The sequence below is a fragment of the Hemicordylus capensis genome, chromosome 1, assembly GCF_027244095.1.
Source record: "Hemicordylus capensis ecotype Gifberg chromosome 1, rHemCap1.1.pri, whole genome shotgun sequence".
Classification (NCBI taxonomy): domain Eukaryota; kingdom Metazoa; phylum Chordata; class Lepidosauria; order Squamata; family Cordylidae; genus Hemicordylus; species Hemicordylus capensis.
This window is the reverse complement of record NC_069657.1, coordinates 276657994-276685771: the sequence shown is the minus strand read 5'-3', so window position 1 is coordinate 276685771 and position 27778 is coordinate 276657994. Positions and strand designations below refer to the sequence as shown.

The window sequence follows — 27778 nt, the reverse complement described above, 5'->3', positions numbered from 1 at the left end:
CAGCAGAGGCGGGCAGAGAAGAAGACGGTGATGGTGGGGGGTGGGAGTGAACTAGAGACCAGGCTGGGTGGCCGCCGGGCGGGGAGAAGAAGGGAAGCCACCGATGGAGAAGGAACTGGAGCGGGGAGGGGGGAGAATGAACTGGGGCGGGGTGGGAGGAGAACAAAATGGGGCTGAAAGGTGGGGGGAAGAGACAGGGACAACTAGGGGCACAGTTGCTCTGTGCCAGGTCCGCTAGTATAACTGATTGGTGGTGCTAATATAGTGTAGTATACTTTCAACAGGTTTCTTTTAAAGGGGTTTCTGGTTTTTGTTTGTTTGTTTTTTGCATATGCGACTATATCACTGCTGATTAATCATTTGTGCTGAAAAGAAAGAGGGGCAACTTTCTGAACATGATAAAACGCCCCTGGAGAAAGGAGAAGATGAAGGTAGAACAATTGAAGGCCATTGTATTGCTACCAACTTTTACCTTTCCCAGGTGGTGTGAAGTTCCAGGCGCAGAGATACTGGAGTTTTTATTCCCTTTGGAGGAGATATTACTGGAGAGTTATGGTGTCTTTGTAATCGAAGGATGTCTGTGGTATATTTACCAAAATATAAAGTGAGCATCAGATGAAGGCAAACAGGATAGGCTCCTGCCAGCCAAGAAGGCCGCTACCTAATCTCAGATGCAGGTGCTTTCAGTTTTCTCTCAGCTCCGTTTCTCATTCAGTCTTCTATGAGTAGTTCAAACAAACGGTGGCCCCAGCACACAGTCATCTCAGGGCTACTGCGAGAACACACCCAATCCTCCCCAACATCATTCCAGGGACGTGCCAACATGTTCTTGCCTTTAATCGCAGGTGAGGGGTGATAATCTGAATTGCCCTCTATATGCACTGCAAACCTGTTTAAACAACGGGTGTAGAGGGGCGATTTGGATTATCACCTCTCACACACGCGTAAAGGACATTTCAATAACATGTCGATCACCCCTCATGCACAGAAGCCCAGTGATGCCACCCCCACCCCCCCCCACCCCGATTAACCAGACTGATGTTTGGGGCAAAGTAAAGGTTGAGTGTGCCATCAAGTTCATTTCGACTTCTGGACACCACAGAGCCCTGTGGTTTTCTTTGGTAGAATAGAGGAGGGGTTTACCATTGCCTCCTCCTGCGCAGTGTGAGATGATGCCTTTCAGCATCTTCCTGTATTGCTGCTGCCCGATATAGTACCAGCAGGGATTCAAACCGGCAACCTTCTGCTTGTTAGTCAAGCATTTCCCTGCTGCGCCACTTAAGGATGTTTGGGAGCTGTTTATAATTATTGGACATGGAAGGAAGAATAAATGTTTTACTAACATCTTAGTTTTTGACCCTTTTGTGTGGATAAATCCCATTGACTAATAGGAATTAAATGTCTGTAAATGGGTACAGGATTAGAGAGGACTGATCTTGAACATCCATAAGAGTTTTATTACTATTTCACTGATTTATCTTTTTAAAAATATAAATGGTTTACAAACATGAGATCTGAGACAAGACTGGAAATTATGACTGGAGTTCTTAGAGGAGTTCCTAGCTGATTATAGTTGTACAGTTCTCTGAACTTGCAAGAGACCACATCAGTGATAAGTGACATATCATTGTTTATGCTTGAGAGTACAAAAGCAATCAGAAAATGACACCCTTGCAATGATTTGTGGTAAAGCCACAAAGCACCTCCCACTCCTCCTAGTGTGCCACTCCCCTTTTCCTAATCATGTGTGGAACATTTTATCTGAAATGCCTCCTCATGTGTGATACAAATACTCCTTTCACATAGAGAGTCAGCATGGTGTAGTGCTTAGAGTGCTGCACACGGACCGGGGAGACCCACATTCAAATCCCCACTCAGCCATGAAACTCACTGGATGACTCTGGGCCAGCCACTTCTCTCTCAGCCTAACCTACCTCACAGGGTGGTTGTGAGGATAAGCAGCACTATCCACATTGCTCTGGGCTCCTTGGAGGAAGAGCGGACATAAATGTAAAAATAATTAAATATCTTGCCGTTGGAAATGTTGTTTTTGTAAATGAAAGATAATTGATTTTTTTTTTTTATAAAAAATATAATTGGGTCCATCAACATGCATCTCATGACAAACATTTCTCAGGCAAATTAAAATACCAGAATCCCTGCTCCAAGGAATCATTCTCCTACGCAGCTTTCGCAGGTATTCGTCAACCATAGGAGTGTTCAAAACTCAAGTGCTTTGTAATCAAGACACAGATGGTTTTTACAGTCCATTTTTGTATTGTGGTGGAAGTCAGAGCGCATGGAGCTAGTTACTCCAATTACATAATGGTTTTGACAATTGTACCTAGAGAACCCATGATTAAGGAAAGCCTTGTGTGTTCCACGAAGGGGGGGGAAACCAAAATCAATTCAGCATGTGACCAGGACACACACACAAAATCCCTTCTGATTCACAAAGAAAATTTGGTGTGTGGGTGGAAAAAACATGTTCGTACCTGCAGGTGAAACAAATTCCATGTATATACACGGTTGTAGCACTGACCTGATTTTAGGAATAGTACTGAGCAGGACAGAAACCAGTGATGGAGGAGGAGCACAGAAGCCACACTTGATTTCAAAAAGTGTATGATGCTCTTTTTTGCTTTGCTTTTTTGTTTTGTTTTAATCAACCTTGCTAAAAGGCAAATGTACAGAAGTCATTGCTGCTACCAGCCTACACACATAATGTTCCTGCAATTTGTGCAACTTCACACAAAGCCACAAGCAGACAGTAGCACCTGTTCAGTCTCTCACACGCACCAAAGCCAGATTAAAAAAATAAACACACACAATTAAAAGTTGGATGCTTTTATCTAGATATGAAAGTTCAAGGGAGTCGCAGGGAGGACGGAGGATGGAGCCTAACCCTGGCACAATGTCGAGCCTAAACTAGCATGAGAAGGCTTGTTTTCCTTCTGCGCCCGCAAGGTGTCGCCTTTTGCAGAGCAAAGCTAGCAGGTTCTGCAGCCGTTGTGCATTATTTATATATAGTTGTCGGGAGGCAAGAGAAAGATGGATAAGAGGACAGAGAGCTTCATTTATTTTACATTCTGCTCTGCAGACGCTTATGGATTAAGGACAAACCTGCTACTTCTCCCCTTCCACGCAATCCCAGGTCAATTACTTGCAACAAAGCTTTAGAGAATTATTTCCTTTTTGTTTTCATCTCCTGTGTGCTTATAAAAAACACCCCACTTCTCCGCCCCCTTAACGATCTGTTGCAAGCCAGAATGGAAACAACTTAATTTATTTTTTTTTGCACTTTTTGTTTTTTGTCAGAAAGAAAGGAATAGGATGATACCGGGAAAGAGGCAGGGCTCTCCCCTCCTTTTCTTTTTGTATGCACGGTACTTAAAAGCTGCTATGCACGGTTACTACGAATCAAGCCCCATTCAAATCAGACGACTTCCAAGTAAACGGAACCATGATCCGAGTGAAAGATAGAGCGGGCGCCGTTGTAGTCAGAAAGGACAAACAGCAACAACATTCCTCCTTTGCAGTGTGTGCGACCCACCCACGATCAGCCAGTAGCGGTGCAGCAAACCCAGCGGGAATGCAGCGGCGGCGACTTCTTTTGCAAGCCTATCTGCTGCTGCTGCTGCCGCTTTGCTTTCCCTTGCAAAGAAGAAAGAGGCAGCAAAAGGGATTTTGGCGCCAAATGCCTGGCACCTCCCCTGCTTTTATGGAAATCAGGGGGGTGGAGTTAAGTCGCTCGCTCGTTTCACCCCCCCCTTCCCTCCCCGGGTGTGTCAGGACTTTTTTTTTTAGTTAATAATATACAAGAGCTTCAAAGCCCACTCACTGACAGTCATCTGTCTGCAAGCAAAGGGTGAATGTGGAAGCTTAAGGCTGGCTTGGGGGGCCGATCGGGCTGCTGGCGCTCTTTTAAGGGCTAGATACAAGATCATCATCTGCTTTAATTCACCCCCCCGCCCTTTGCAAACCGCCACCGTCAGCCAGGAGGTAAGAAGACGAGGCAGAAGTGCCAGGGACGCAATGTCCGTGGGAAGGACGGGGTGGGGGGCGAAACCAGGAGATAAACCTCATCTGAGAGAAGGGAGGGGGAAATCTGTGTATAAACGCTGGCATTTCCCGGGCTCCTGTTTTTCATTCATCAGAAGCCAATCCTGCAACAAACGGTTGTCGCCAGCGAGAGAAGCTGCAGCAGGATGGCTTTTGTTAGGTGCCTGGCAAGGCTGCTCTTCCCTGCCCACCCTCCGCGCGCAATTTCTCGATAGCGAATTAAGAAGGGCTTTGACCAAGGTAGAAATATTGTACAATAGTGCGAGCGATCAGGGGGGCGGGGCAGGCTGGCGAGAGCAGCTGGGCGGGATGGGTTGGTTGGTAGCGGCTGTGTTGTGCCTTCCTCGGTCGGAAAAGCTCGCTGCGTACTATTGTTATTGATCGCGGACTCCGTTCCTGTAAAGGCAGCAGAGACCTGCCTCTCCTCTTCTTCCTCTTTCTCCTTTCCAACCCAGCCCCCCCCCCGGGGGTCTTCTGACGTGTGTGCGCCATTCGGAAGGTTGCTGGAGCCCATTTCAGACGAATCTTTTACACGTTGAGAAGAGGGGGGTCCTGCTGGAGGATGGGGTGGCGCTGCGCCTCCTCGGTGGCTCGGCTGTGGTTATTGGGGTGAAACGCCTTCCGCCCCCCGCCCCAAGGTCGTGGTGGGGATCTTCGGTGGGTTGCTATGGGAATGGACTCGAGACGTGAATGAAACTTGTAGTATTTTTAGCAGTGACTCGAAATGACAACACGAAGACTCCTTCCCCTCTCCTCCTCACCCTTTTAATTTTTTTCAATCGCATCCTTTTCGCTCTCCCTTCATCTCTTCATTGTGTGCCTGTTTGCATGCAATAACTTCGTTTACTTTATGATGACCGGGATAGTACTCTGTGTGTGTGTGTGAGTTTCATTCTATTGCATAATGCTGCTGCTTTGGGAGACTTCCTCCGCCCCCCACTATCTCTGCGTGTGGGTTTCTGGAAGCGGTCTTAGGAGTGAATGGAATGGCAATTTGCAAAGTAGCACTGGGCGCCTCTCCCCTCCCTCGCCTTTTTCTTTACATCCGTCGTCCTCCTTTTCTCTCTGCATAGCCTGCCGATGACAAAAGAGGGAAGAAACTTCCTTTTACTCGGCTGGAATATCCAGAGGGCTTTTCCTGCAGGGGCTTGAGTTGGGCGAAGCTCTCTGCATCTGTGAACATTCTTGCTGGGATGGAAGGGGGTTCACCGCCCAAGGAACAGGCTTGAGAGGCAGAGGCTTGCAGAAGCTGCATACAAGCCCTGTACATCCAGATCGAGCACAATCCTGTTCAGATGGTCTTTCTGCTGCTTCTCCCCTATAGCAGGTAGAAAGCCAGGGAGCCTTGCATATGTGTGCAATCTGGTTTTTATCTGCTCTTTGGTTACCAACTACATCTTTGCTACATGCCCCATTGAAATATTGATGGAGCTTTGCTCCCCCCACCCCCTTTATAGATTATAACGTGATTGCATCACAATACAGCTGTATCTAGCTAATTTTTTAAAAATCTAATTTATATTTCCCCCCCACTTAGGTTAAGATCCTGCTGAGAAGGGGACATCTCCTTTCCCACCCAGTGGAAAACAAACGCGTTTGCCTCTCAGTTGTAATACCCACACTAAGGATTTCTCCTATTGACGAAAACCACGGAGATGCCGGGGATGGTCAGTAAAAACCCAGATCTTGAATTTGACTCTTTGCAGCCATGTTTCTATCCAGACGAAGATGATTTTTATTTGTGCGGTCCGGACTCGGCTCCCCCAGGGGAGGACATCTGGAAAAAGTTTGAGCTACTGCCTACACCTCCTCTGTCTCCGAGCCCAGCAGGTCTGCAGGAGAACCCCCCAGGAGGAGCCCCAATGTCGTGGGGAGGAGCGGCTCTAGGGGGGTTCCGAACCAGCGACCACCTGGACTGGGCCTCGGAGTTGCTGCTGCTGCCCCCGGAAGGTGACCTGTGGGGCAGTGCCGATGGAGGAGACGCCTTCGAAACGGGCTTGGGGGAAAGCAGCAACCTCAATGCCATCATCATTCAGGACTGTATGTGGAGTGGCTTCTCTGCCCGCGAGAAGCTGGAACGGGCAGTGAGCGAGAAGCTGCAGAGCAAAGGAGGGACAGCTGTCGCTCCTGCCACCGCTGCGGCTGCCACAGTCGCTGCTGCCGCTGCTGCCACCCCCAGCACCAGCCCGGGAAACAATAGCAGCAGCCAAGCAGAGCTCAACAACTCTGTGTCGGAGTGTGTCGATCCCGCGGTGGTTTTCCCTTTCCCCATGAACAAGAGGGAGCCGGCGGTGGCTACAGCGACAGCCTCGGCGGCAGGGGGAGTGGCCGGGATCCGGGTGAATATCAGCAGCAGCAGCGGGATCGTGCAAGGGGCAGCGGCAGCTGCAGCCGCTCCTACTCCGCGCAGCAGCAGCAGCAGCAGCGGCTGCCACCCAAGTGCAACCAGCGAGAGCCGAGCCAACAGCAGCTCTGGGGATGATACACTCAGTGATTCTGGTAAATGACGACATCCTTTGTTGTGTGCATGCATCGCTGTAGGGCTTCAAGGAGCAAGATTTCCCTCTCCCCTTTCCCCTACGCCCACTTTTAGCATGGTGGGCTTCCTCAGTTTTGGGCAGACGCATTTGTTAGCCAGAGTGGCAGCAGCAAGTTGGGTCACTCCTAAGTGTCAGAAAGGCAGATCACCAACAGCACTCACCTGATGTGAATGCTCTTGCAAGCCAGCCAGTACAGTGACCTCAGCAGTTGTCTGTCATTCCTGCGTGCATTGAAGTGTAACTACCCACAGTGAAGATGTTGTGATTAGGCTGGTGACAGACTGCCCTTTGACAGACTGCCTTTTAAAGTCTGTGGATACTGGGAGAGAACAAGGAATCTTTCCCATGGTCCCTCTCAGGTTCTACCTTTATCTTCCTGTGACCAAATTAAACTAGGTCTTTAGGATCAAAGAACTCCATATTCTCAGGTCATGGCTTTTTGTGTTTGGAAATGGGAGGAAGTTGGTGCCCACAACCTTTGGGGAGCTTAGCACAATGGGAAGAGAGATGGGGGGGGGAAGAACTAATGAGGAAACAGAGATGGGACAGATGTGAAAAAGAAGAGAAAATTTTTGATCCCTGCAATAAGAGGTGTTCTGTAGTTGTGTGTATGTAAATCTCTGGTACTGAGCTTGGGTAAATACTGTAGACACATTTACCAAGGGCTGTCCAGAGATCAGACAGATACATAGCGCTACTGATATTATTTTGTAACGAGAAAAAGCTTGTAATATTTAGTCTATTTGCATTTCCCCCCCCCCCCCAATTATTATTACAAAATAAACTAGCACACTCACTGGTTGTCCAGGTGGATAGGAGTTTTATTGCCTCTCTGGTAAAAGTGTTACAGAATTGACCAGTAGATGGCAGTGTGCTTGCCTCGCTTAGATCAGTATCATATGGAAAAGTTTCCTTTGGGAACTCTTTCCAGGCAGTTATATGGGTCTTCATGTGTTTAAAAAAAATTCAGTGCTGATGACTGATGAAAGGAAGAGATTCCTTTATTTTATACACTTATGCTAAACATCTCAATGCAAGTTTATTCCATTTCTGCTGCCCTCAAAGGCTCTGTTCCTGTAAAAAAAAAAAAAATGTTGTGCAGACTATTTTCAGAGGGGTGGGGCAGACTATTTTCACAAGACCTCATAATTCAGCTATGCAATGACTAGCAGACAAATATCCATCTTTGATCTCAGCAGAGCAAAATGTAGAATGCTAGCTTTAAGGTCAGGGGAACAATCTACACTCTTAAGGGAAAAGAGAAGAAAATCTGGTATAGTCATAAACAAAGTTTCTCTTATGTAAATGAGTGGATCCATATGACCATAATCATAAACTTGATGATCAGCCTCCTGTTTCAAAAGACTTCATTGCCCCCTTCATGTCTGCATCCTGACAGCTTTGAGTGAGGGAGCACTTCCTCCCAACAGCTGTCTTCTTGGCAGTAAACCAAAACTTTGGCTTAAAGGGACCTACCAACTGGAACAGCTTTGCATTCTCTGTTAGAACAAATCCAACGATTGTTCAGTTTTCCAGCCCTTTTTCAATCAAGCAAGGTGTGTTGGTGTATATGTGCCTGTGCATTTTGCCCATGTAATTTAAAAGAACAAAATGGTTGATTGAAATGCAAATTAGGGTGTTTCTTTTTAATATACATTTCACCCTTCTGTGGTTATTTAGATTGTGATTGCATTTATTTCATGTAGCTTGAATCCCATTCGTTTCAGTATTTTAGATGGAGGTATAACCACTCTTTATTAAAGGTGTGCTGGCTACAATTAATGTAGTCTGTTAGGCTTGAGTATAAAATCTTGCTTTTTACCTTCAAATGCTGTTCTCCTGACTGCACTGCATATGTTTAGCACTTAAATATTTATACATTGGCATTTGCCCTGGGAATTGCTTTTATTTAGCACACATTATGCTAATTAATGCTAAATGCTTCAGAGCCTTCTGGTATGTTTGCCTGAGAGAATAACTTTTTGGGTTTCTTTATTTCTTTCTTTTCAAAGATGAAGACGAAGAAGAAGAGGATGATGAAGAAGAAATAGATGTGGTAACGGTGGAAAAGAGGCGCTCCTCATCCAACAAAGCTGTTACAACTCTGACTATTACGGTGCGCCCTAAAAATGCCACTGCCTTTGCCTCTGTGAGAACTCAGCCAAATGAAGTCATCCTAAAGCGCTGCGCCCCTATCCACCAGCAACATAACTATGCCGCACCTTCTCCCTATATGGAAAGTGAAGATGCGCCACCCCAGAAAAAGGTAAAAAATGAAGCACCCCGTCCAATGAAGCCCATGACTCAGCCAAAGCCCAAGAGCTCCAGTCCTCGAAACTCTGACTCGGAAGACAGTGAGCGTCGACGGAACCACAACATTCTGGAGCGCCAGCGGCGTAATGATCTGAGGTCAAGTTTCCTTACGTTAAGGGACCATGTGCCAGAACTGGTTAAAAATGAAAAGGCAGCAAAAGTTGTCATCTTGAAAAAAGCCACTGAGTGTGTTCATTCCCTACAGGCTGAGGAGCACAAGTTATTGCTCGAAAAGGAAAAATTGCAAGTCAGGCAACAGCAGTTGATAAAAAAATTAGAACACCTGCAGACTTGCTAATTTTTAAAAACATTTTTTTTTCTTTCATTCTTTTGTTTTGTTTTTAAATTGTCTGATCTGGACAGCCACTGCCACTTTGCACATTTTTGATTCCTTAAAGAGAGTTGTGTTTTTTGACGTTAAGAATGTTGGTTTTCCTTTCAATCCAGTCTCTGAAGTAGGTGACAGAACTCTTTTATCTGCGTGGAGAGTAGATGGATGTCCTTGTACGAAGTTGAACAGACTGCCAAACCGTGATGGAATGCCTTTGTATTTCCTCTTAGAACTGTATATGTTCTTTCAATGTTGTGAGCGTTGGACCTGCTTATGACATCCAGTTGAGTTTGGAAACATTCATTCCTTTTTAATGGTGCTTATGTTCTACCAGGTGTTATGGGCAAAACCATTTTGTACCCCTGTGGGAAAAACAAAACACCCACCTCTGTAAATACCATATACACACTTGCCTTTTGTACATGTCTTGGGTTATGAGAGGTGACTTTTGCTACCAATATTAGACTGGAAGTTCATACCTAAGTACTGTAATACCTCAATGTTTGAGGAGCATGTTTTTGTATACAAATATATTGTTAATCTCTGTTATGTACTGTACTAATTCTTACACTGCCTGTATACTTTAGAATGATGCTGATACATAACTAAATTTGATACTTATATTTTCGTATGAAAATGGTTGTGGAAAGTTTTGAGTAGATATTACTTTATCACTTTTTTGAACTAAGAAAACTTTTGTAAAGAAATTTACTATATATGCCTTTTTTCCTAGCCTGTTTCTTCCAGTTAATGTATTTGTTAATGTTTGTTGCATAGAACTGGGTAATTGCAAAGTTCTGTGTTTAATTTCTTCCAACGATGTACATTTAGTGCTGCATCTTTATAGCACTTTGAAATACCTCATGTTTATGAAAATAAATAGCAATTAAATGATGTGCCACTTACTATTTTTCCCCCATAGTAAACAGTTTCCTATATTGCTTTCTGTCACTCTACAGTATGTAATTCACCCAATAATGTAATAAGTGCTTTCTGTGCTAATTTGTCTGCTGGGGTATGTGTCTAACTAACTTAAGTTAATTTTGGATCATGCCAGGAATTAAGGATTTTCATCAGCTGGAAATGTGGCTCTTGGAATGAAATCCACAGCCATTAAATCTATGGGGACTTTTATTTACTGGATACCCTTCCTTTCTTCACAACAATCCTGTGAGGCGGGCTAGGAAGAGAGACCGTAATTTGCTCATGCCACCTTCAGGGTTCGTAGCTCAGTGGGAAATGGAACTTGCATTTCCTGTACTCAAGTCCAACACATTTACCATTGTGCTGCACTGTCTGTTCAGTCGGGTATGCATCCTGATCACTACACCTGTTGAGTGTGTTTATGTAGTGGCAATACAAATAATAGATGTCCCATTGATTTTAGTGGAAGTTATTCCTAAGTAAGCTGGCACAGAATTTCAGGCATAACCCCAGTTCCAAGTATATTTACTTGGACATCCTGACTAATGCTGTGTGTGTATTTCTAACAACAATACACGTGCAGTGCTAGCTCTGGTACTAGCACACTTTCTGCTGTAACAATGCTTCTGGAGCTTGGAGAGAGGGCTGAAAATAGTTGTAATCATGCACAAGTGTGCCAGCACTTCAGAAGCGCAGAGGCTAGTGCTATGAGCATTATTAAAAGCATGCACTCAGTGTTGAGATGTCAGCCACTAAGTTCAATGGTGTTTGCTAATAAGAAGTATGCCTAAGGTTGCAGCTCTCCGCTAGAATCGAAAGAGCTACTTCAGCCTTGGGAATAGCCCGTTGGATTTTGATTTCTTGACTAGGAAGCCAGGAGACTCCCTCCCCCACTGCTGTTTTTGAAATGCCTCCTTTTCAAGAGAAGTTGGTTCTTCCACACTGAGAGGGTGCCATTTGAAAACAAATGTCCACAGTGCTGGCTCTCTGGATCCAGGGCCTCATATTCAGCTATAGAATCCATGATCAGGAAGCCAAGTCACAATCAAAAACTCTGCTACTCGGGTTTGGGAGCTGTGTGCTCCCAATTTTCAGTTGTGTGGAAGCAAGGTGGGAGGAAAACCTGGGCAGAACACAATGAGGTCATTCACACAATCAAAACCTGTGCTCTCTCTGGGTTTGGGAGCTGTATTTTCCTTCCACACAATCCCTTCTACCCAGGGTTTCCTCTAACCTTGCTCCCACACAACCAAAAATTGTGAGCATATACAGCTCCCAAGCCCAGAGAGAGCACAGGTTTTGATTGTGTGAATGACCTCAACGAGTGGTTACTCTTGGATAACACTGCCTGAGTTCTCTCCAACCTCCAATTTAATCACACATGCAGGCATGATCAGGGGGTTTTGAACCCCCAGAACAAGTTAGCCAGGTTTAACTCATGAAGAATTCCTGCCAAACAAATGTGCATATGTGCTCAAAATGCTGCTGAGGATGTAGTCAGTGACCCCTGTAGCAAGAGTTCCCTGATACTGTTGATTACAGCTCTCCCAATCCTCAGCTGCACTAGCTTTTGGCTGGGAATTGTGTGAGCCGTAGTCAACTGCAAATGGGAATCCTTGTTACATGGAACCCTCAGTGACATACTGCCCATTGTAAGGACCCCAGTAAGGACATAGACTGTGGTGACTTACAGTCACTGAGGCTGTTCTCACGAGCCACCAACCCAGGCTGACCCTGTGAGAACCATGGAGAGATCTGCGCAGTTAGCCGAGGTTAAGGGCACAAACACCTTTAACCTGGCTCCTGGGATCCTGTGTCTGTGCAAGCTTGCAGCTCCAGCGGATCCAGAGATGGGTGCCTAAAGTGCCTGTCCCCTGGGGGGAACCCCGCAGTGCGCTTGGCTTGTGGGTGCACTGGGGTTTTTGGAGGCCAGAACGAGTCCCAGCCTCTGTTCACCTGCATTGCCAGGAGCAGCGCACCGCAGACAGTCATCCGGGCTGCTCCTGGCAACACTGGTGGTGTGGGCACACTGCTTGCGTGCCACAGGGGCTTGGAGCGATCATTTGGGGGAAGGTAGGTTGAAGCCTGCCTCCATTTCCCCCCCCACCGCCTCCCCTGTGTGGGGTCTGGGGTCCTGTGTGCCGTCGTGACCGACTACTGTATAAAGTCCCCAGATGCTTCTTGTCAGGGTTTGACCGTCCTCTGCTAGGGTGTTCAGACACTCAAAAAGTCTACTAGCTATTTGAGTTAGACAGACTGGCCCCTAAAAGGACAATGCTTTTGAAAACCAGAAGCCAGTTGGTACAAATGCAGTATTTTGTAGTGGAGATAATCTGACCTAGACTCTTACTCCAAATGTTAACTGCAGCTTCAAAAGTAGTCTGATTATATGTTATTTGTTTATTTTATTTTTTACATTTTATATCCCGCTCTTCCTCCAAGGAGCCCAGAGTGGTGTACTACATACTTAAGTTTCTCCTCACAACAACCCTGTGAAGTAGGTTAGGCTGAGAGAGAAGTGACTGGCCCAGAGTCACCCAGCTAGTTTCATGGCTGAATGGGGATTTGAACTTGGATCTCCCCAGTCCTAGTCCAGTGCTCTAACCACTACACCATGCTGGCTCCTCATCACCCCTAAGTGTTTCTGTAGTGACCCTAGAGGTTAAATTTATTTGTAAGTATGCCTGCATGTACTTCACTTTGTTGAGTTTGACTCAGAATATTGTTTTGTGATGGGCTCTTGTTTAAACAAATACTGTACATTATAATAAGAGCCCAGCACAGTTCTGCAAGTTGCGGAGTGAGACAAACAGCAAGGCTGTAGCGGAAACATCCTGGAATGTTCAGATTGTTGCTGTTTGTGGAAAACAGCTCCAGAAATTGTGGTTGCATAACAAATGCTATATCAACCCAAGCCAGTGTTCTTCCGTGTTGTGGTTTTTAATCTGGTACCCAGAAATACATTGGAAACTGCTCACGTTTTTATGGCAGGAAAACAAAACTTGTCCTATTTTTACACCAACTGAATGAATGAGGGTGTGTAGGAATATATTCCTTTTGGCAGCTCCAGTTTTGGAAGTCCCTTCCCCAGAGACTTATCACAATCCATGCTTGAGCATTATCAAGAGGCACTGCAGATTCTTTAATGCTTACGAATAGATGTACTGATAGCTGTGGTAAAGTTAGGATAAGTATTTTTAAAACTGAATACTATGCTTTTAAATCTTACTTTACATTTAAAGTGTATTTGAAAGGTGTTATGCTTTTCTGAACCTTTGTGATTGAGTGTGACATTGGTCCAGTTCAAACGTCACTGCCTTACCACAGTCTGGCCATTGGGACTGTATTTCAGGCTCACGCTCTTCCTTCCCTTTCAGGCACTTCCTGGTTCACAGGAACTAGTTTGCCATTTCACGAAGATTGGGTAATCGCTGGTTACTACGAAGCATAATTTGCTCTAAATCAGAATTGGAAATGTGGTTTGAACTGAATTTCCAATTCTGGTTTGAAGACAAATGGTGGTTTGCAGTAACCATGGGTCAGTTTGGAGAAAGGTTCCCCAACTGGCCCAGCCACATGCGATAAGGATGTGTGTGCTCTGTAAGCAAACACATCCTTCCTCCTTCCCGACATGCCAAGGCACCTTTCCATAAACATGGGGGAAAGCGGGGTTCATTGGAACTGCTCCTCTACAAGAGCTACAAATACTAGCTTAAACTCTTATTTGTAGTGCATGTAGAGGGGTGGTTCAGATCACACACACGCTCTATAACAGGAACATAGGAAACTGCCATATATTGAGTCAGACCATTGGTCTATCTAGCTCAGTATTGTCTTCACAGACTGGCAGCGGCTTCTCCAAGGTTGCAGGCAGGAATCTCTCTCAGCCCTATCTTGGAGAAGCCAGGGAGGGAACTTGAAACCTTATGCTCTTCCCAGAGGGGCTTCATCCCCTGAGGGGAATATCTTGCAGTGCCACACATCAAGTCTCCCATTCATATGCAACCAGGGCAGACTCTGCTTAGCTATGGGGACAAGTCATGCTTGCTACCACAAGACCAGCTCTCCTCTCCCTATTTTAGCAGAGTATCCTTGCTAAAATACTGTTAGGCATTACATCTGCAGCTGTCACTCAATTTTTTTCTCCAGCGACTGCTTTTACTTAATTGCAAGTTCAGTTTTGCTACAGGACTGAGTCCAAATTTATATAAATATCTATATACTCATATCGCAGTAGAGTCTGTGCAATACATTATTCTTCCTCAATTTCCTGGTGAATTTGAACTTGAATTCCTGTGCTGGTTTTGCTTTTAAAAGGATACTATAGATTCTTGATGACTGTATAATTGATCGCAGTGAAAGCTCTGATTTTATTTTACATCATAGTCATATACCAAATCCTCAATTACAGCCAATTAAACAGCAGCCTCATGAATTTGAAGATCTGTAGAAATATCCTAAATACCACATCAGGGATGTACCTGGGCCCCCAGCCAGTGTTCTCTCTAATTTTTTTCATCTGTGCAAAATGAGTTTTGTTCTGGGCGGCAGTATCAAGGCAGTGTGTGCGCACATGCATTCAGAATGAGGCCTTCCTGATTCAACCTGAGTGGGATCTAAAAATTAACTGAGCGGACATCAGAAAATGTGTGAGCACGTGCACATGCACATGCTTTAAGCAGGGCTGCTCAACTTCAGCCCTCCAGCTGTTTTTGGACTACAGTTCCCATAATCCCCAACCACAGTGGCCAACAGTAAGGTATTATGGCAGCTGTAGGCCAACATCTGCAGGAGGGCCGAAGTTGAGCAGCCCTGCCTTAGTGGGAATAGTGCCCCCAGCTGATATGCTCCAAGGCTTCTGGCATGCCAAGGGATGGTGATGATTTTGCCCTCTCAGTTTGATGACAGCTTTGGAGCATATCCCAGGTCACACGACTATGCCCACTTTACTATTTCCAAAATGGGACTAGAACTTGCCAGCAGGTCCTAGGTTGTTTGGGAACTTGCCAACAGGTCCTGTGTAAACTGGAACCTGTGGATCTGGCCCAGATTCCAGTGGGGGCAGAATGCCACCCATCCTTATTTCAGATCCTTTGTATCTAGCCTAGTTAATTCAGATTTGGTTGAATCAGCTTCAGTGGAATCACTGTGAGGTGGCTGTTTTGTAGGTCTGGCTATACTTCAGTTGTATATCATTCTGTTATTCTCTTAACAGCTTACTAGATAGTTTGTAGGCAGATCTTTCCCATAGGACCGTATAAATCATGTGTATTTTGTACTGATTAGGCAAATCACATGCTGGGCCTTCTGCTCTTATACTACCCTTTGATTGTTTTATTGTCACTGCAATCCTCCTCCTCCTCCAATTCATCCTCTTGCAGTTATATCCTGTTTAACACCTAGCCTGTAAACCCTCCATAAGAGGAAATGTCTGCTTTCCTAGTGAGCTTTACGGGGCCTAATAAGACAGTCTCTGATCCTGAATAAAGGTGTTCCCCATCCCCTTTGACTCCCTAGCCTGTGTCAGCATGATGTAGTGGAGCAATCAGAAACTATTTTGTCATTGCTGCCTTTTCTTTCCTTGGTGTCAGAAGAGAGGTGGGCCAGAGTTCTCCCAGAGAGAAGAATGGGCAAAACACTGAAATCTTACGCCCTGTTTCAATCAGCACAAAATGTGTGTGTGTGTGTGTGTGTGTGTGAAAATATGAAGTATTCCCTTACACAACAGAAAGCATTAATAGGCCTATGATGATATGATAGGACCGTGATACAGGGAAAACAGAATTTGTGTTAGAACTACAGACACCAATTAATCCTCTTGTAGAGCTTTGCCACCTTGGTACTTTTTAACAGAGTCAAGTTGCTAATTGGAACATGATTTGAAAGGTGGTTTGTTCACTTGAATGCCCATCAGTTCAGAAAGGTGCATGTGCTATTTTTCACTGCATTCCATTTTAAAATACACATGAGCAGCAAACATGCTCAGATTGGGCCTCATGCATTTTAACGGGGAATAGTGTTCAAGCAGCTCACTGACAAGAATATGGCTTTCAGGCTGTCATTTTAAAGGCCAGAATGTTCCTTAAGCAGATCCTTGCTACCGTGTTCGATGCCAGGCTTGCACAAGGTGCTACAATGTGCAAAAAACCCAGAGGGCTTCTCAAGCACCTGGCAGATCACAATGAGGCTATTCACACGATGGGGTGAAATCGGGCTAGTGGAGGCTAGCCTGATTTCACCCCATCATGTGAACTACCGGGCTGGGCTGCAAGTCTGGTGGTTCCTAGGCGGGTAACCCGCCTAACTACCCCTGCCTTAAAACCAGGTTTGTGGAGTGAGCGCTCCGCAAACCTGCTTTTAAAGATTGTGAGTAGCCGCGGCGTGGCTCCATGCTGCGGCTACTCATGAGTAGATCAACGGAGGGGAGGCGAAAAGCCGGCTCCCGGCTCCGGGGGTCTCCCCAGTACACCCTGTGTGCTCGCGCAGGGCATACTGGAGTTTCCAGGGGCCGCGCGGCCCCCGAGCTCCCCAGCCCCCGCCGGCTCCGTCACGGAGCCAGCAATTGTGTGGGCGGCCGATCTGGCCACCCAGGGCTCCCTCCCTGCTTGTGTGCGGGAAGAGCGGGCTTAGCCCGCTCTCCCAGCGCACTCTCCAAAACCGGGAGACCCGGCTCAATATATGACAAAAGTGGGATGTATTTGGCTTGGTGAGTCACACAAGTTGCACAGGCCTGTTCCAATCTACACTATTTCAGAAATGGATTATATGGGTCAAGTAGCAACCTGAAGCCCTCACCACAAGCAGGGGAGGGAAAGCTAACCTGCAAGTTAGTATCCCAACCTGCTGCTTAGGAACATGGGAACACAGGAAACTGCATTCTACTGAGTCAGACTATTGGTCCATCTAGTTCAGTATTGTCTTCCCAGACTGGCAGCAGCTTCTCCAAGGTCTCTGTCAGCCCTATCTTGGAGATACCATGATGGAGGGAACTTGGAACCTTCTGCATGCAAGCCTGCAGGTGTTCTTTCCAGAGCGGCCCCATCCCCTAAGGGGAATATCTTACAGTGTTCACATGTCTCCCATTCAAATTCAAACCAGGGTGTACCTGCTTAGCAAAGGGGACAAGTCGCGCTTGCTACAAGACCAGCAACAACTGGAGGGGGTGGGGAGCATTTTTTTTTTTAATTACTACATTTTTACTACATTCAGTCCTCTTGCTCCAAGGAACTGATGAAATCATACATGCTTCCCAGCACCTTTTAGCTTCCCAGCTACCCTATGAGATGAGGTGGAGAGATGGTGTCTGGCCCAAGGTTGGCCAGTGACTGACCTTGACTTCATGACTGAAGGAGGAACAGAACAAGAAATTTAGTTCAGTCCATTAAAGGTCTTACCCAGAGTTGTGTAAATGGTTGTACTATTGATATCGGGTTATTTGCTACTCTGAGCCCTCATGTTCACAGCTTCATGAAGAGAGCTGGAAGCATGCTGCATGGAGCAGTTGTCAAACTATGGTAGGACTGTTAGAAAATCTGCTTCAGGCACATCCTAGTCAGCTATACTGGTTAAGGGTCCACTCCCCATTTTATATTTTCCAGTGTACCAGCATATCTGGAGAAACTCCAGTCCAGGTTTTACTTCTGGCTCATTCTCCCCAAAAGTTGGACCTGAGAAAGCATCACGCTATGAAACTCTGGTAAGTCTAGCTCGATAAGTTTATAACAGACTATAAAACCTGCCTTGTTTACTCTGACCACCTGCCTGTAGCTTCCTGTGTCCATGAAATATGCTCTGCCAGGGAAGCAAAATGGAGTCATATAATATTTACAGTTATTTAAAAAATGTTGTATGTAATTCTTTCCCAGTTGGAATAACTAACATGGCCAAAGCTAGTAGGTGAAAAGCTGGATATCTTTTATCCAGCTGGGAGGCTTGACAGTAGCAGTAGGCCCAGGCAGTGTGGCATGCCTGCAACTTCACATTGACTCTGCCTGACACGACGGCTGCATTTTTTTATCCAGACTTACTTGGGGATAAAACTCATCAAATACAGTGGGACTTAATTCCAAGTAAACATGGGCTCTGCATCTTTCTATGGTAAGGAATGGGGGCGGGGCGGTTTCAGAGATGTTATTGTGACCAGCTGCTGCTGCTAAAACATACTGCTTGCTATCATCTTCTTATGCAGCCAGAAGAAAATTAATATTTGGGGGGGAAATGTAGACCAGATCTAGACAGAACAAATATAGTGAATGGAGAATGAAAAGGGTGGGTAACTGAACAGGACCCTAGGTATGCAACCCAGCTATGTGTATTATTTTCAGGCATTTAGCCTATGGGAATTTTAAGATATAAATAAACAAGTTGTTAAAAGTATCAGCACTCTCTCATGGACACCCTCCCAATGGTTTGTAATACTTTGAATAACTTCTGCTATGTAACATGCATTGATTTTAGGGAGTGCTGGATGCATGCAAAATGTCAACCATGCTTCTATTTAAAGCAGTGCATCATATTTAAAGCAGTGAATCATTTTGAGAAAGTTCATTCATTGAAGAAACCTAGCATTGCATTTCAGTGTGGTGTGGATTTTTCCATCAAGAAAAAAAAGAAAGAAACAACACAGTGGGAAGGAAGGTGTTTTTTTAAAATGAAATCTTTTTTTGTGGGGGGATGCTGTAAGTTGTTTGTTTTTGCAAGCAGAAGGTATTTTTTTCACCAGTTATCACTTTTTCGTAGCCAAATGACTGTGATATGTTTTCTGGCACTCATATTGTTCATGGTTTGTACCAAAATAACCACACAGGTATTTCTTTAAAATAGATCCCATATAAACGTATTCCAGATTTCAGGTTTCCACTCCAATGTATCACATGGAACTAGTAAGCTTGATAAAAATAATTTCCCCCAGTTTAGTAAGGAGGATCTGCATTTTAATGTACTTGGTGGATCAAGATCTGTGTGTGTATCGAAGTATTCGATAGTATTTGATCTGGAAGTGCAGATCGGCTGGCTGCCTTCTTCCAGCAATTGGTGCTACATTTGGTTCCTGATACTGTGCTTGGGAACATATGGCAGCTGCTGCAACCAAATACGTATCCACATCACAATATGCATTGGACACATGGAGACCCTATAAGTACTGCACAGTGCCAAGGGGAAGTGTCCCCCCCACCCCCATCTGTCTAGTGATGCAGATGGAAATACATAGCCCCATATATTGTCTGGGGTTATTTGGCATGGTTTTGGTCTGTATGCTACAAATCACATGCCTCAAGTATGTAGTACACCGCTCTGGGCTCCATGGAGGAGGAGCGGGATATAAATGTCATCATCATCATCATCATCATCATCATCATCTATTGAGACTAAGGCTATATACAGGCTTACATAGTTTGAGCACCTGTTTTGGCCAGATGCACAACCTTCCTCAGAGAAATTGAGTTCTGGAGTAACTTGTTCTTCCGAGTTCCAGTAGTAGACAACTGGACAGAGTACTGATTGGTTGGCTGTGTGAAAAATACCACTTTCCTTTCCCTTCTCCTGCTGGCTGTAAAGTGTTGATTGGCTGGCTCTTGTGGCATTCATGAACCCCTCCTCATGCCGATGTAAGTAATGCTTCAAATGAACATGTGGACTGACTTTCTTTACAAAGACTCCAGATTGTTCTTATGTTCTTCACAAATGAATAGACATCGAGGCTGTTCTCATACACAGCCTAACCCAGGCCCAGTCTGCACATGAGAACTGCCAGGATTGGGCTGAATCACGGCAGGACAGCACCGTGCTGACAGCACCTAGCCTAGCTTTGTAGCCCAGCTTTTAGCTTGGGTTAAAGGTGCCAGTGACCTTAACCCTCCCCTGGTCCCTGATTGTGTGGGAGCTCAGGCTGTTTCCAGCCTGGCCGCACACAGAGAAGGGCGCCTAGAGTGCCCATCTCCTGGGGGAATCCCCCAATGCGCTGCACTTGACGTGTGGTGCATTGTGGGATGCCTGGAGGCCAGGACATGCCATCCTGGCCTCCGGAGATGTCCATTGCTCCACAAAGCATTGTTTCTCTGGGAGTGCAGTCCACGCTCCCAGCAACATATGTGCGCTCGTCTGCGGGGAAGGTAAGATTTGTGCAATCTTCCTCCCGTTTCCTATTCACAGTCATGTGAATAGCCATCTTGTTTCTTCAGAGCTGAAGTTATTTAATTTCCTCGAGAATTAACACATACAATATCAGGATCTTCCTCTTTAGTGCTGCTGCCACTGAAAATGCCCTGTCCCATGTAACCACCTATAATTCAGGGATGATACAGAGCACAGCTCAGGTAGGTTTGTACAGGAGGTATTCTGGGTTCAGATCTTTTAGGCCTTTAAACAGGGGGCGTAACTATGATAGGGCAAGGGAAATAGTTGTTTGGGGGCCCACTGCCTTGGGGAGCCCCCCAGAGGCAAGTCACATGATTGACTCCTTCAGCTGCACACCCGTCCGGGCTTACTTCAGTTGTATTCATCCTCTGAAATGGATGTGAGTGTTAAGACCTGGAGCTACCAGAACAGCATGTCTTTCTCTAGTACAATTAAATGACTTGCATCGTCCACAATTTACAAAACCTTTTAAAAAATAATTTAGGATGATGTTTACTATGCTTTTTGTTACCACTATTCAGCCTCATTTAAGATTACTTTACTTCATGAGCTGTGCTTCAGTGATGGGGGGGGGCATTTTAAAATCTTGTCTCTGGGCCCACTCCAACCTTGCTACGCCCCTGCCTTTAAAGCTGAGAACCAACATTTTTGTTAGGTCTTGAGGCAACCAGTATCCAGTGAAGAGTTCTTATGTAAGTTGTCTCAAAATTGGAGATTTAAGTTCCATGTGGCCTGCCTTTGTTAACAGCCTAGTAGCCACTTTCTGGACCAGCTGCAGTTTCTGAACATTCTTCAAAGACAGCCCCACACAGAGTACAGGGTCTTTAGTTTTTTTTACAGAAAAGCGAAGATGTGGGGCCTAAAGGAACAGAGAGACCTGTTCGAAAGTTGTCCTGGCATGCCACATTACACACTACAAGATGTAGGTACAAAAAGCAAGTTATATAGGATTTCTGAGGTTTCTTCCTTCAGCGAAGATTGCTATTCCCTCGACATTACTTGATTTTATCTTCCATTCATCTATAGGGGGGTGGGGGTGGGGGGAATCCCTCACATGAAGTGAACTAAGCATGTCTTCATTTTGCAGTATTTTCAGTCTATGTTGTTACTTTATTTTCTGTCTTAAAATGGTGAGCTTAACAGTAGCATATCCAATTCCATGGATGGAATGTGAAGCCCAGACATATTTCTACATATTCAGCCCTGCAGCCTTACCACACATAACACTCCCATTGATGCTTTGAGGCTCGCAAGAGATCAGGGCACAATTAGGAAGGAGAACTTTATGCATCTGGGAGGAAGACAAGCTGATTTTAGACTTTTCACCTCCATTAACACACATTTCTTACTGCAGGCTGGTTTTTCTTACTACCTGAGAAATTGAAAAACTTAAAATGAAGATGAGAAAGGCCTACTAAACGTCTGTGCACAGATTCCCTTCAGTGAATTGTCTGGTGATTTGTCTGAGCTAGGTTTAAATTTTTCTGTAGCTAAAGTTCTATAAACTTCCTGCAAATGACAGTACTTAAGTACGGTCACATTTCCTCCATTCTTATGTTAACCCAGCATCCCTTCACGCATTCATTGGAATCAGAAAAGATCTGAGGATAAGAGCAGAACCAATCCCAAAGGTCAGCATCTATTGTTCTTAATGCAGCATCTCCTGTGTTAAATTCTACAGAGTCAAACGCAGTGAATATGTGAATAAGAATTCCTTTTTGCCTTAAAACTATAACAAAATGTACTTGGGTCAACTCAGACAAAAGTTATAACTAGCAGTGTCATTCATACAAACCAGTCACTGTATGTATATATTATATTTATACCACACTTTCTCACCCAAAATGTCAGCCAAACCAGTTTACAACAATTAAAAACCTATCACATGGAAGTATAAAATGTTATGGATACATGGTTGTGGAATGGAGATCTGGCAGAGAGAAGATGGTGTTTGCAGCCCCTGGGTTTCATTCAGGTTTTTTGTGTTTCTTTTATTATGGCAGCGGCGGCAAATATTTATATACCACTTTTCACAAAGCGGTTTGCACTGAAAAGGCAATGATTATTTCTTGCTTTTCTTTTGCTCTTGCTTTAGCCTGCTTGTATAGATTATTCTGCCCTGTGCATTTTTGTTTTCATTGAAGCCAGTTGTCAGAGCTTCATCATATTCTGAAGACTGTAGAGAAATGAATAATTGAGCCCTGTTTTTCTATGGTGAAAGATGGTTTGCCAAATACTGTCGGAAAAAATTGAATCTCAGCTTGTTGTTTTATTCCCTCCACTTTCTGTTGCAGTAGCAGTGTAAGGTGCTTCATCTCAAGAAAGACTGCATCCGTTAAGTTCCTCAGTAATTTCTCACTTCATGCAGCAGTGACCCAGGCATATCTGCTCTCCCACACAATTAACTTGCAAAAGGGTGCAGGGTTCCCCCTTTATTGCTGTTTTCTAAACATGGCAGCTGTTTCTACTCTACAGTACTTCCCCAGAAGCACTGCAAGAAGAAACCAGCCCACAATTTTCCTAGAGAAACTGAGGGCTGAGCCAACTACACATGACACTCAGATGCATGTGTCATTTGTCCCCCATTAACCCCCCACCCACCCCTTTCTTTCACAGAATGCTGCTGGGGTGGCTGCAGTATATTTAAAAAAAAGGACTGGTGAAAGAAAAGGAGGTTTCTTCAGCATTTTCTCTTAAGTGATTTCCATTCAAAATTACCTTGCCCACCCAGCTACTTCCTTCACCCCAGGCAAAAGATAAGGGTATCAAAGTGGTTATCTTCTAACCAATAAATCCAAATGGTTTATATTGATTGATTGTTAAATTTATATAGCGCCTTTCATTAAAACAATCCCAAGGTGGTTTACAGCAAAATTTAAAAACAAGATTGTAGAAAAGACACAATTAAAATATTAAGCTAAAAATATGAAACAAATCTGATTAAAAGTGTAAGGCGTAAATGTGGTATAGTGGTTAGAGTGCTGGACTAGGACCGGGGAGACCCGAGTTCAACTCCCCATTCTGCCATGATACTTGCTGGGTGACTCTGGGCCAGTCACTTCTCTCTCAGCCTAACCTACTTCACAGGGTTGTTGTGAGGAGAAACTTAAGTATGTAGTACACCGCTCTGGGCTCCTTGGAGGAAAAGCGGGATATAAAATGTAAAAATAAAAAAAATAAAACAAAAAGCAATACAGAGTACAAAGAGCAGCAGCAGAGACAATCATATAAAAGCCTGGGTAAAAAGCCACGATTTAACATGCTTTCTAAAAGCTGTGATGGAGACTGAGGTGCAAATAGCCACCGGGAGAGCATTCCAGAGTCTGGGGGCAGCAACAGAGAAGGCCCTGTCCCGCGTGCACAACAACCGAGCCTCCCTCATTGTCGGCACCTGGAGCAGAGCCCCCTCAGATGACCTATATGACTATATTGTGCATTATGTGACTTGCAGTTTTAAATTATCACTGAGTTGAAGTTTTAAACTGGCCTTCGTGTGATGAAAGGGACCTCTTTAAAGTGAGCTTTTACTTTTCATGCAATATGTCAGGATTAGATGCAGGGCTACTTTTTGTTGCATTAAAGGTAAAGTTAAAGTGTACCGTTGAGTCGGTGGCGACTACAAAGCCCTGTGGTTGCCTTTGGTAGAATACAGGAGGGGTTTACCATTGCCCCCTCCCACTCAGTATGAGATGATGCCTTTCAGCATCTTCCTATATCACTGCTGCCTGATATAGGTGTTTCCAATAGTCTGGGAAACATACCAGCGGGGATTTGAACCGGCAACCTCTGGCTTGCTAGTCAAGTCATTTCCCCGCTGCGCCATTAGGTGGGTTAGGAGTTGATGAACCTTCAGTTTACAGACACACACATATACACATCCCTTCAGTAGGCAGGAACTGTTCCGTTAATACTATAACTACATACTGTAAATTGTATGGCAATTGTCATATTCTTTGTCATATATACCCAAATGCATGGTACAGAGGAAGTATACTGTTATACCTATATTCAGCATAACATGAGAATAACTGTACCTGTATATAGATCTGTATATGTTTACATAGACTGCACGAGTGTTGAATAAAATGAGGTCATTCACACAATCAAAAACTCTACCCAGATTGTGGATCTGTGTGTGATCCAAACATTTGGTTTTGTGGAAGCAAGGTAAAAGGAAAACCTGGGTAGAAGTAATTGTGTGGAAGTAAGGTAGGAGGGAAACCTGTGCAGCTTTTCCTCCCACTTTGCTTCCACATAATGAAGCTATTCTCACAACAAGGGTAAATCGGGCTAAAGGGAGCCTAGCCCGATTTTCCCTGGTCGTCTGCTGCCACGGGAGCCACACGGCTCCCGGCAGTAAACCACCAAAACTATCCCTCCCCTTAAACGAGGTTAGTGGAGCGAGCACTCCGCTAACCCTGTTTTCTTGATCATATGCTGCTGCTGCACGGCTCAGTACCTCTGCAACACATGAGGAAACCCCCCTCTGGGAGGCTGAAACAAGCCTCCTGACCCCAGGCGTCTCTCCAGAATGCCCCACGCATTTGCGCAGGGCATCCTAGAACTTTCAGGGGCTGGCTGGTCCCCTATCCCTGCCGCCCCTGCCGGCTCCGTGATGGAGCGTAGACGGACCCCCCCAGGGATGGCTCCCTGCCTGTGTGCGGGGAGAGTGGGCTAAGCTCACTCTCCCTCCACTACCCCGAGCGGCGCCTCACACCGATCGTGTGAAGCGCCACACTCACTTCTACCCAGGTTTTCCTCTTACCATGCTTCCACACAAACAAAAATTGGGAGCACACACAGCTCCCAAACCTGGGTAGAACATAGTTTTTGATTGGTGAATGACCTCAGTGTGTGAAAAGGGCTTTGGAGTTGAAGCAAAATACATAACCACACTTTCTTGGTAGAAACTGCTTACACTTGCTGCACTGTGCTCTTACCTACCTTTTCAAGGATCAAACCATTGTCCTATTAAACAGAAAGCCTTCCCACCTGAGCTTTAAAGCTGTTGCCTTTATAGCTATGCCATGTTCCCTATATCCAGTGCTGTGCAGCCAGAATGAATGAGACTTAATTGACAGGGATGGGAAAAGTTCTCACAGGGAGATGATGGTTTAGGACAAAAAAGCCAAACTGAGAGCTGTCTAGATGGGCCCTTCGTGTAATTTAAGTCCTAATGCTTTATGCAGTTAGTAGTCAGAGAGTATGCTATCATGGCTGCTCTGCCACACGAGTTGGAAGTCATTTGACTGTTACTGACTTTGTAGTGACATCTATATGGAAGGCCAGACTTCTCCTCTTCTAATTCTGCATGTTTCCTTTAATTCTGGTATTACATTCTGTGTGGTGGCTGCTGGTGCTTGTGACAAAAAGGCTTCCCCTGAGTATCCTGCTGGTGCTTTAAAGTCTCCAGCATGTGGCTATGAAAGCAAAACATTTTAGAACTGCAACATTTGTGTGTGTGTGTGTGTTTTGAGGAGCTCCTGAAGAAATCCCCTGCTAGAAATTTGCTGGATGAACAGTATTCCAGTAAATAGACTCCTTTTAACAATATTGTCAGCACTAACACTCTCATTTTCTTTCTGCCTTGTCAGCATTATCAAGAGAATTAAAATGCTACATTCATGGAAACCTTTGTACTAGAAAGGAAATGGCAGTGCACACTGTAGACAATGAGCTCCAGTTCCAACCGAACACTGTCTGCTGTATAAATGTACACAGTGGCTCCTACAGCTACCCACGTTACTCATTATGCATCCTAAATCATAATGTAGCTTATGCAGAAGGGCAACTGTGGAGGCTCCCATTGATTTCCCTTTCTTATGAAAGAGGATCGTTGGCGAAAGATCACTGGTAGCAGGTCCCCTGTGACAGATTTTTCAGCGTGTTGCAGGCAGGTTGGCCTAGTGCCTGACAATTGACTATGAGTGACATATTTTGGACTGAGCTATGGTAAAACGGGAGCCATGTGGCTGATGTTAGTAAACATTATCCCGCACAGTCTGGCAGGACACCATCAGCAGCGGGAGGGTGAATGGCTGGCAGACCACATGAACTGGACACACAGGCAGCTATAGCTACCTAGGAAACACAAGCCGAAGCCTACAATCTAGCAGCTGCTCCAGTTGCCATGGCAACTGGCAACTGAACAATGAGCTGGAAATCTAGCATGTGAGCTTTTATTGAAAGGGTCCCCCACTATCTAGCCCTGGCAAGGTCAGACTCCCAACCCCCCACATTAAAAATGTTTTGGGGTGGTTTGTGTGTGTGTGTGTATATATATATATATGTGTATACACACACACACACACACACTTATAACAAAAGTTCAAGATTGTGATACCATAGGCGATAATTCCTTTTCATAACAGTATATAAATAACATTTGTTTTCATTCACGCTTTTCATTTGCCAGTACTTATGCAAATATTAAACTTATATATAGGTTATTTTATCTTATCTAGCTCCTATGTCATCTAAAGAGGAAGAAAATACAAAGCAACAAAGCTGAATAAAATAATTTAGATACTGCAATACATAATTAGCAGTTAAAAACATACTATTCCTTTTCCAGTAAGTAATGGATCGCCACCCCCCCCCCCCCGGCCATTATCAATTGTTTTTCTTACCTTCTAGGAAAATAATTTCATATGGATTCTTGGCGCATCAGTCCCAGTTAGTACTTCCTCCCAGAATGTTCCTGTCGTAAGTCAGCCTAGCCACATAGGAAATAAATTTAATAATCTTTTGCATTAGTCTTCACCAGTAATCAGTTTCACCAGTCTTGCAAAATTAGGCCACAAAAATCACTAGCCGATTTCCCCCCCATTGCCTATTTATATACTTGTTAATCATTTGTGTGCAAAACAACAACACAGCCTCCCATTCCGTTCTCAGTCCAGCTTTTGTAAAACTTCTCCACCTAGTCACAGACTGTCAGTTCTTTCTTACCACAGATGACCAGGCAAGTGGCTCTATCGATCCCTGAATTTTGCCCTAAAGTGTTAGAAAGGTTCGCATGGTTGGCAAAGTAGAAATACTGTCCAAGTGGGGGACAAGGGTAGAGGTGTAAAATTTCCAAAAATTTTGAAGTCATGGAAAAACACTTTTTTCCTGTCCTCCCCCCGGAAGAAAATGATTTGGGGAGGGGGGAATATATGCAACACTTGGTTTTTTTTAGGACCCTTCACAGCTCTAAAGTCACATTGTTTCTTTAGGAGCATTTATTGAGGCTGTTCTCACGCCTAGCCAAGATCAGGCCAAGGCAGCCAAGCCTGGTCTTCTGTGCATGAGAATCGCCAAGAGCCACCTGGCTCCTGGCAGCAAGGCAGGAAACCCACTTAGGGAGCCCGCTGCTTAGCAAGGGCCCCCTTAGCTCGGACTAAGTGGCCATGTGGAGCCACATGGTGCCAACAGAGGAGCAGGCTCCTGACCAGCACCAGCAGGATCCTCAGGGATCCCCACAAAGCAC

General features: G+C 44.9%; 1 protein-coding gene and 1 long non-coding RNA gene across 5 annotated transcripts; one reads left to right on the top strand and one right to left on the bottom strand.

Moving 5' to 3' along the window:
• Window positions 1-3040: 3040 nt before the first annotated feature.
• MYCN (MYCN proto-oncogene, bHLH transcription factor) lies at window positions 3041-10140 on the top strand. 4 transcript variants are annotated; one of them, XM_053285407.1, is made up of 3 exons: window positions 3041-3154; window positions 5600-6561; window positions 8615-10140. In XM_053285407.1, exons 2-3 carry the CDS (start codon window positions 5718-5720, stop codon window positions 9211-9213), a joined length of 1443 nt encoding a protein of 480 aa, XP_053141382.1. In that variant the 5' UTR covers window positions 3041-3154; window positions 5600-5717; the 3' UTR covers window positions 9214-10140. The 4 variants fall into 4 exon arrangements, with proteins under 4 accessions (XP_053141382.1, XP_053141378.1, XP_053141381.1 ...); XM_053285403.1 differs by lacking the exon at window positions 3041-3154 and adding an exon at window positions 3193-4002; XM_053285406.1 differs by lacking the exon at window positions 3041-3154 and adding an exon at window positions 4025-4302.
• Window positions 7586-27778, bottom strand: LOC128340388 (uncharacterized). Its single transcript, XR_008313670.1, has 2 exons — window positions 26937-27778; window positions 7586-9608 (listed from the first exon to the last, which is right to left on the bottom strand). It is a non-coding gene; the product is annotated as an uncharacterized LOC128340388 (long non-coding RNA).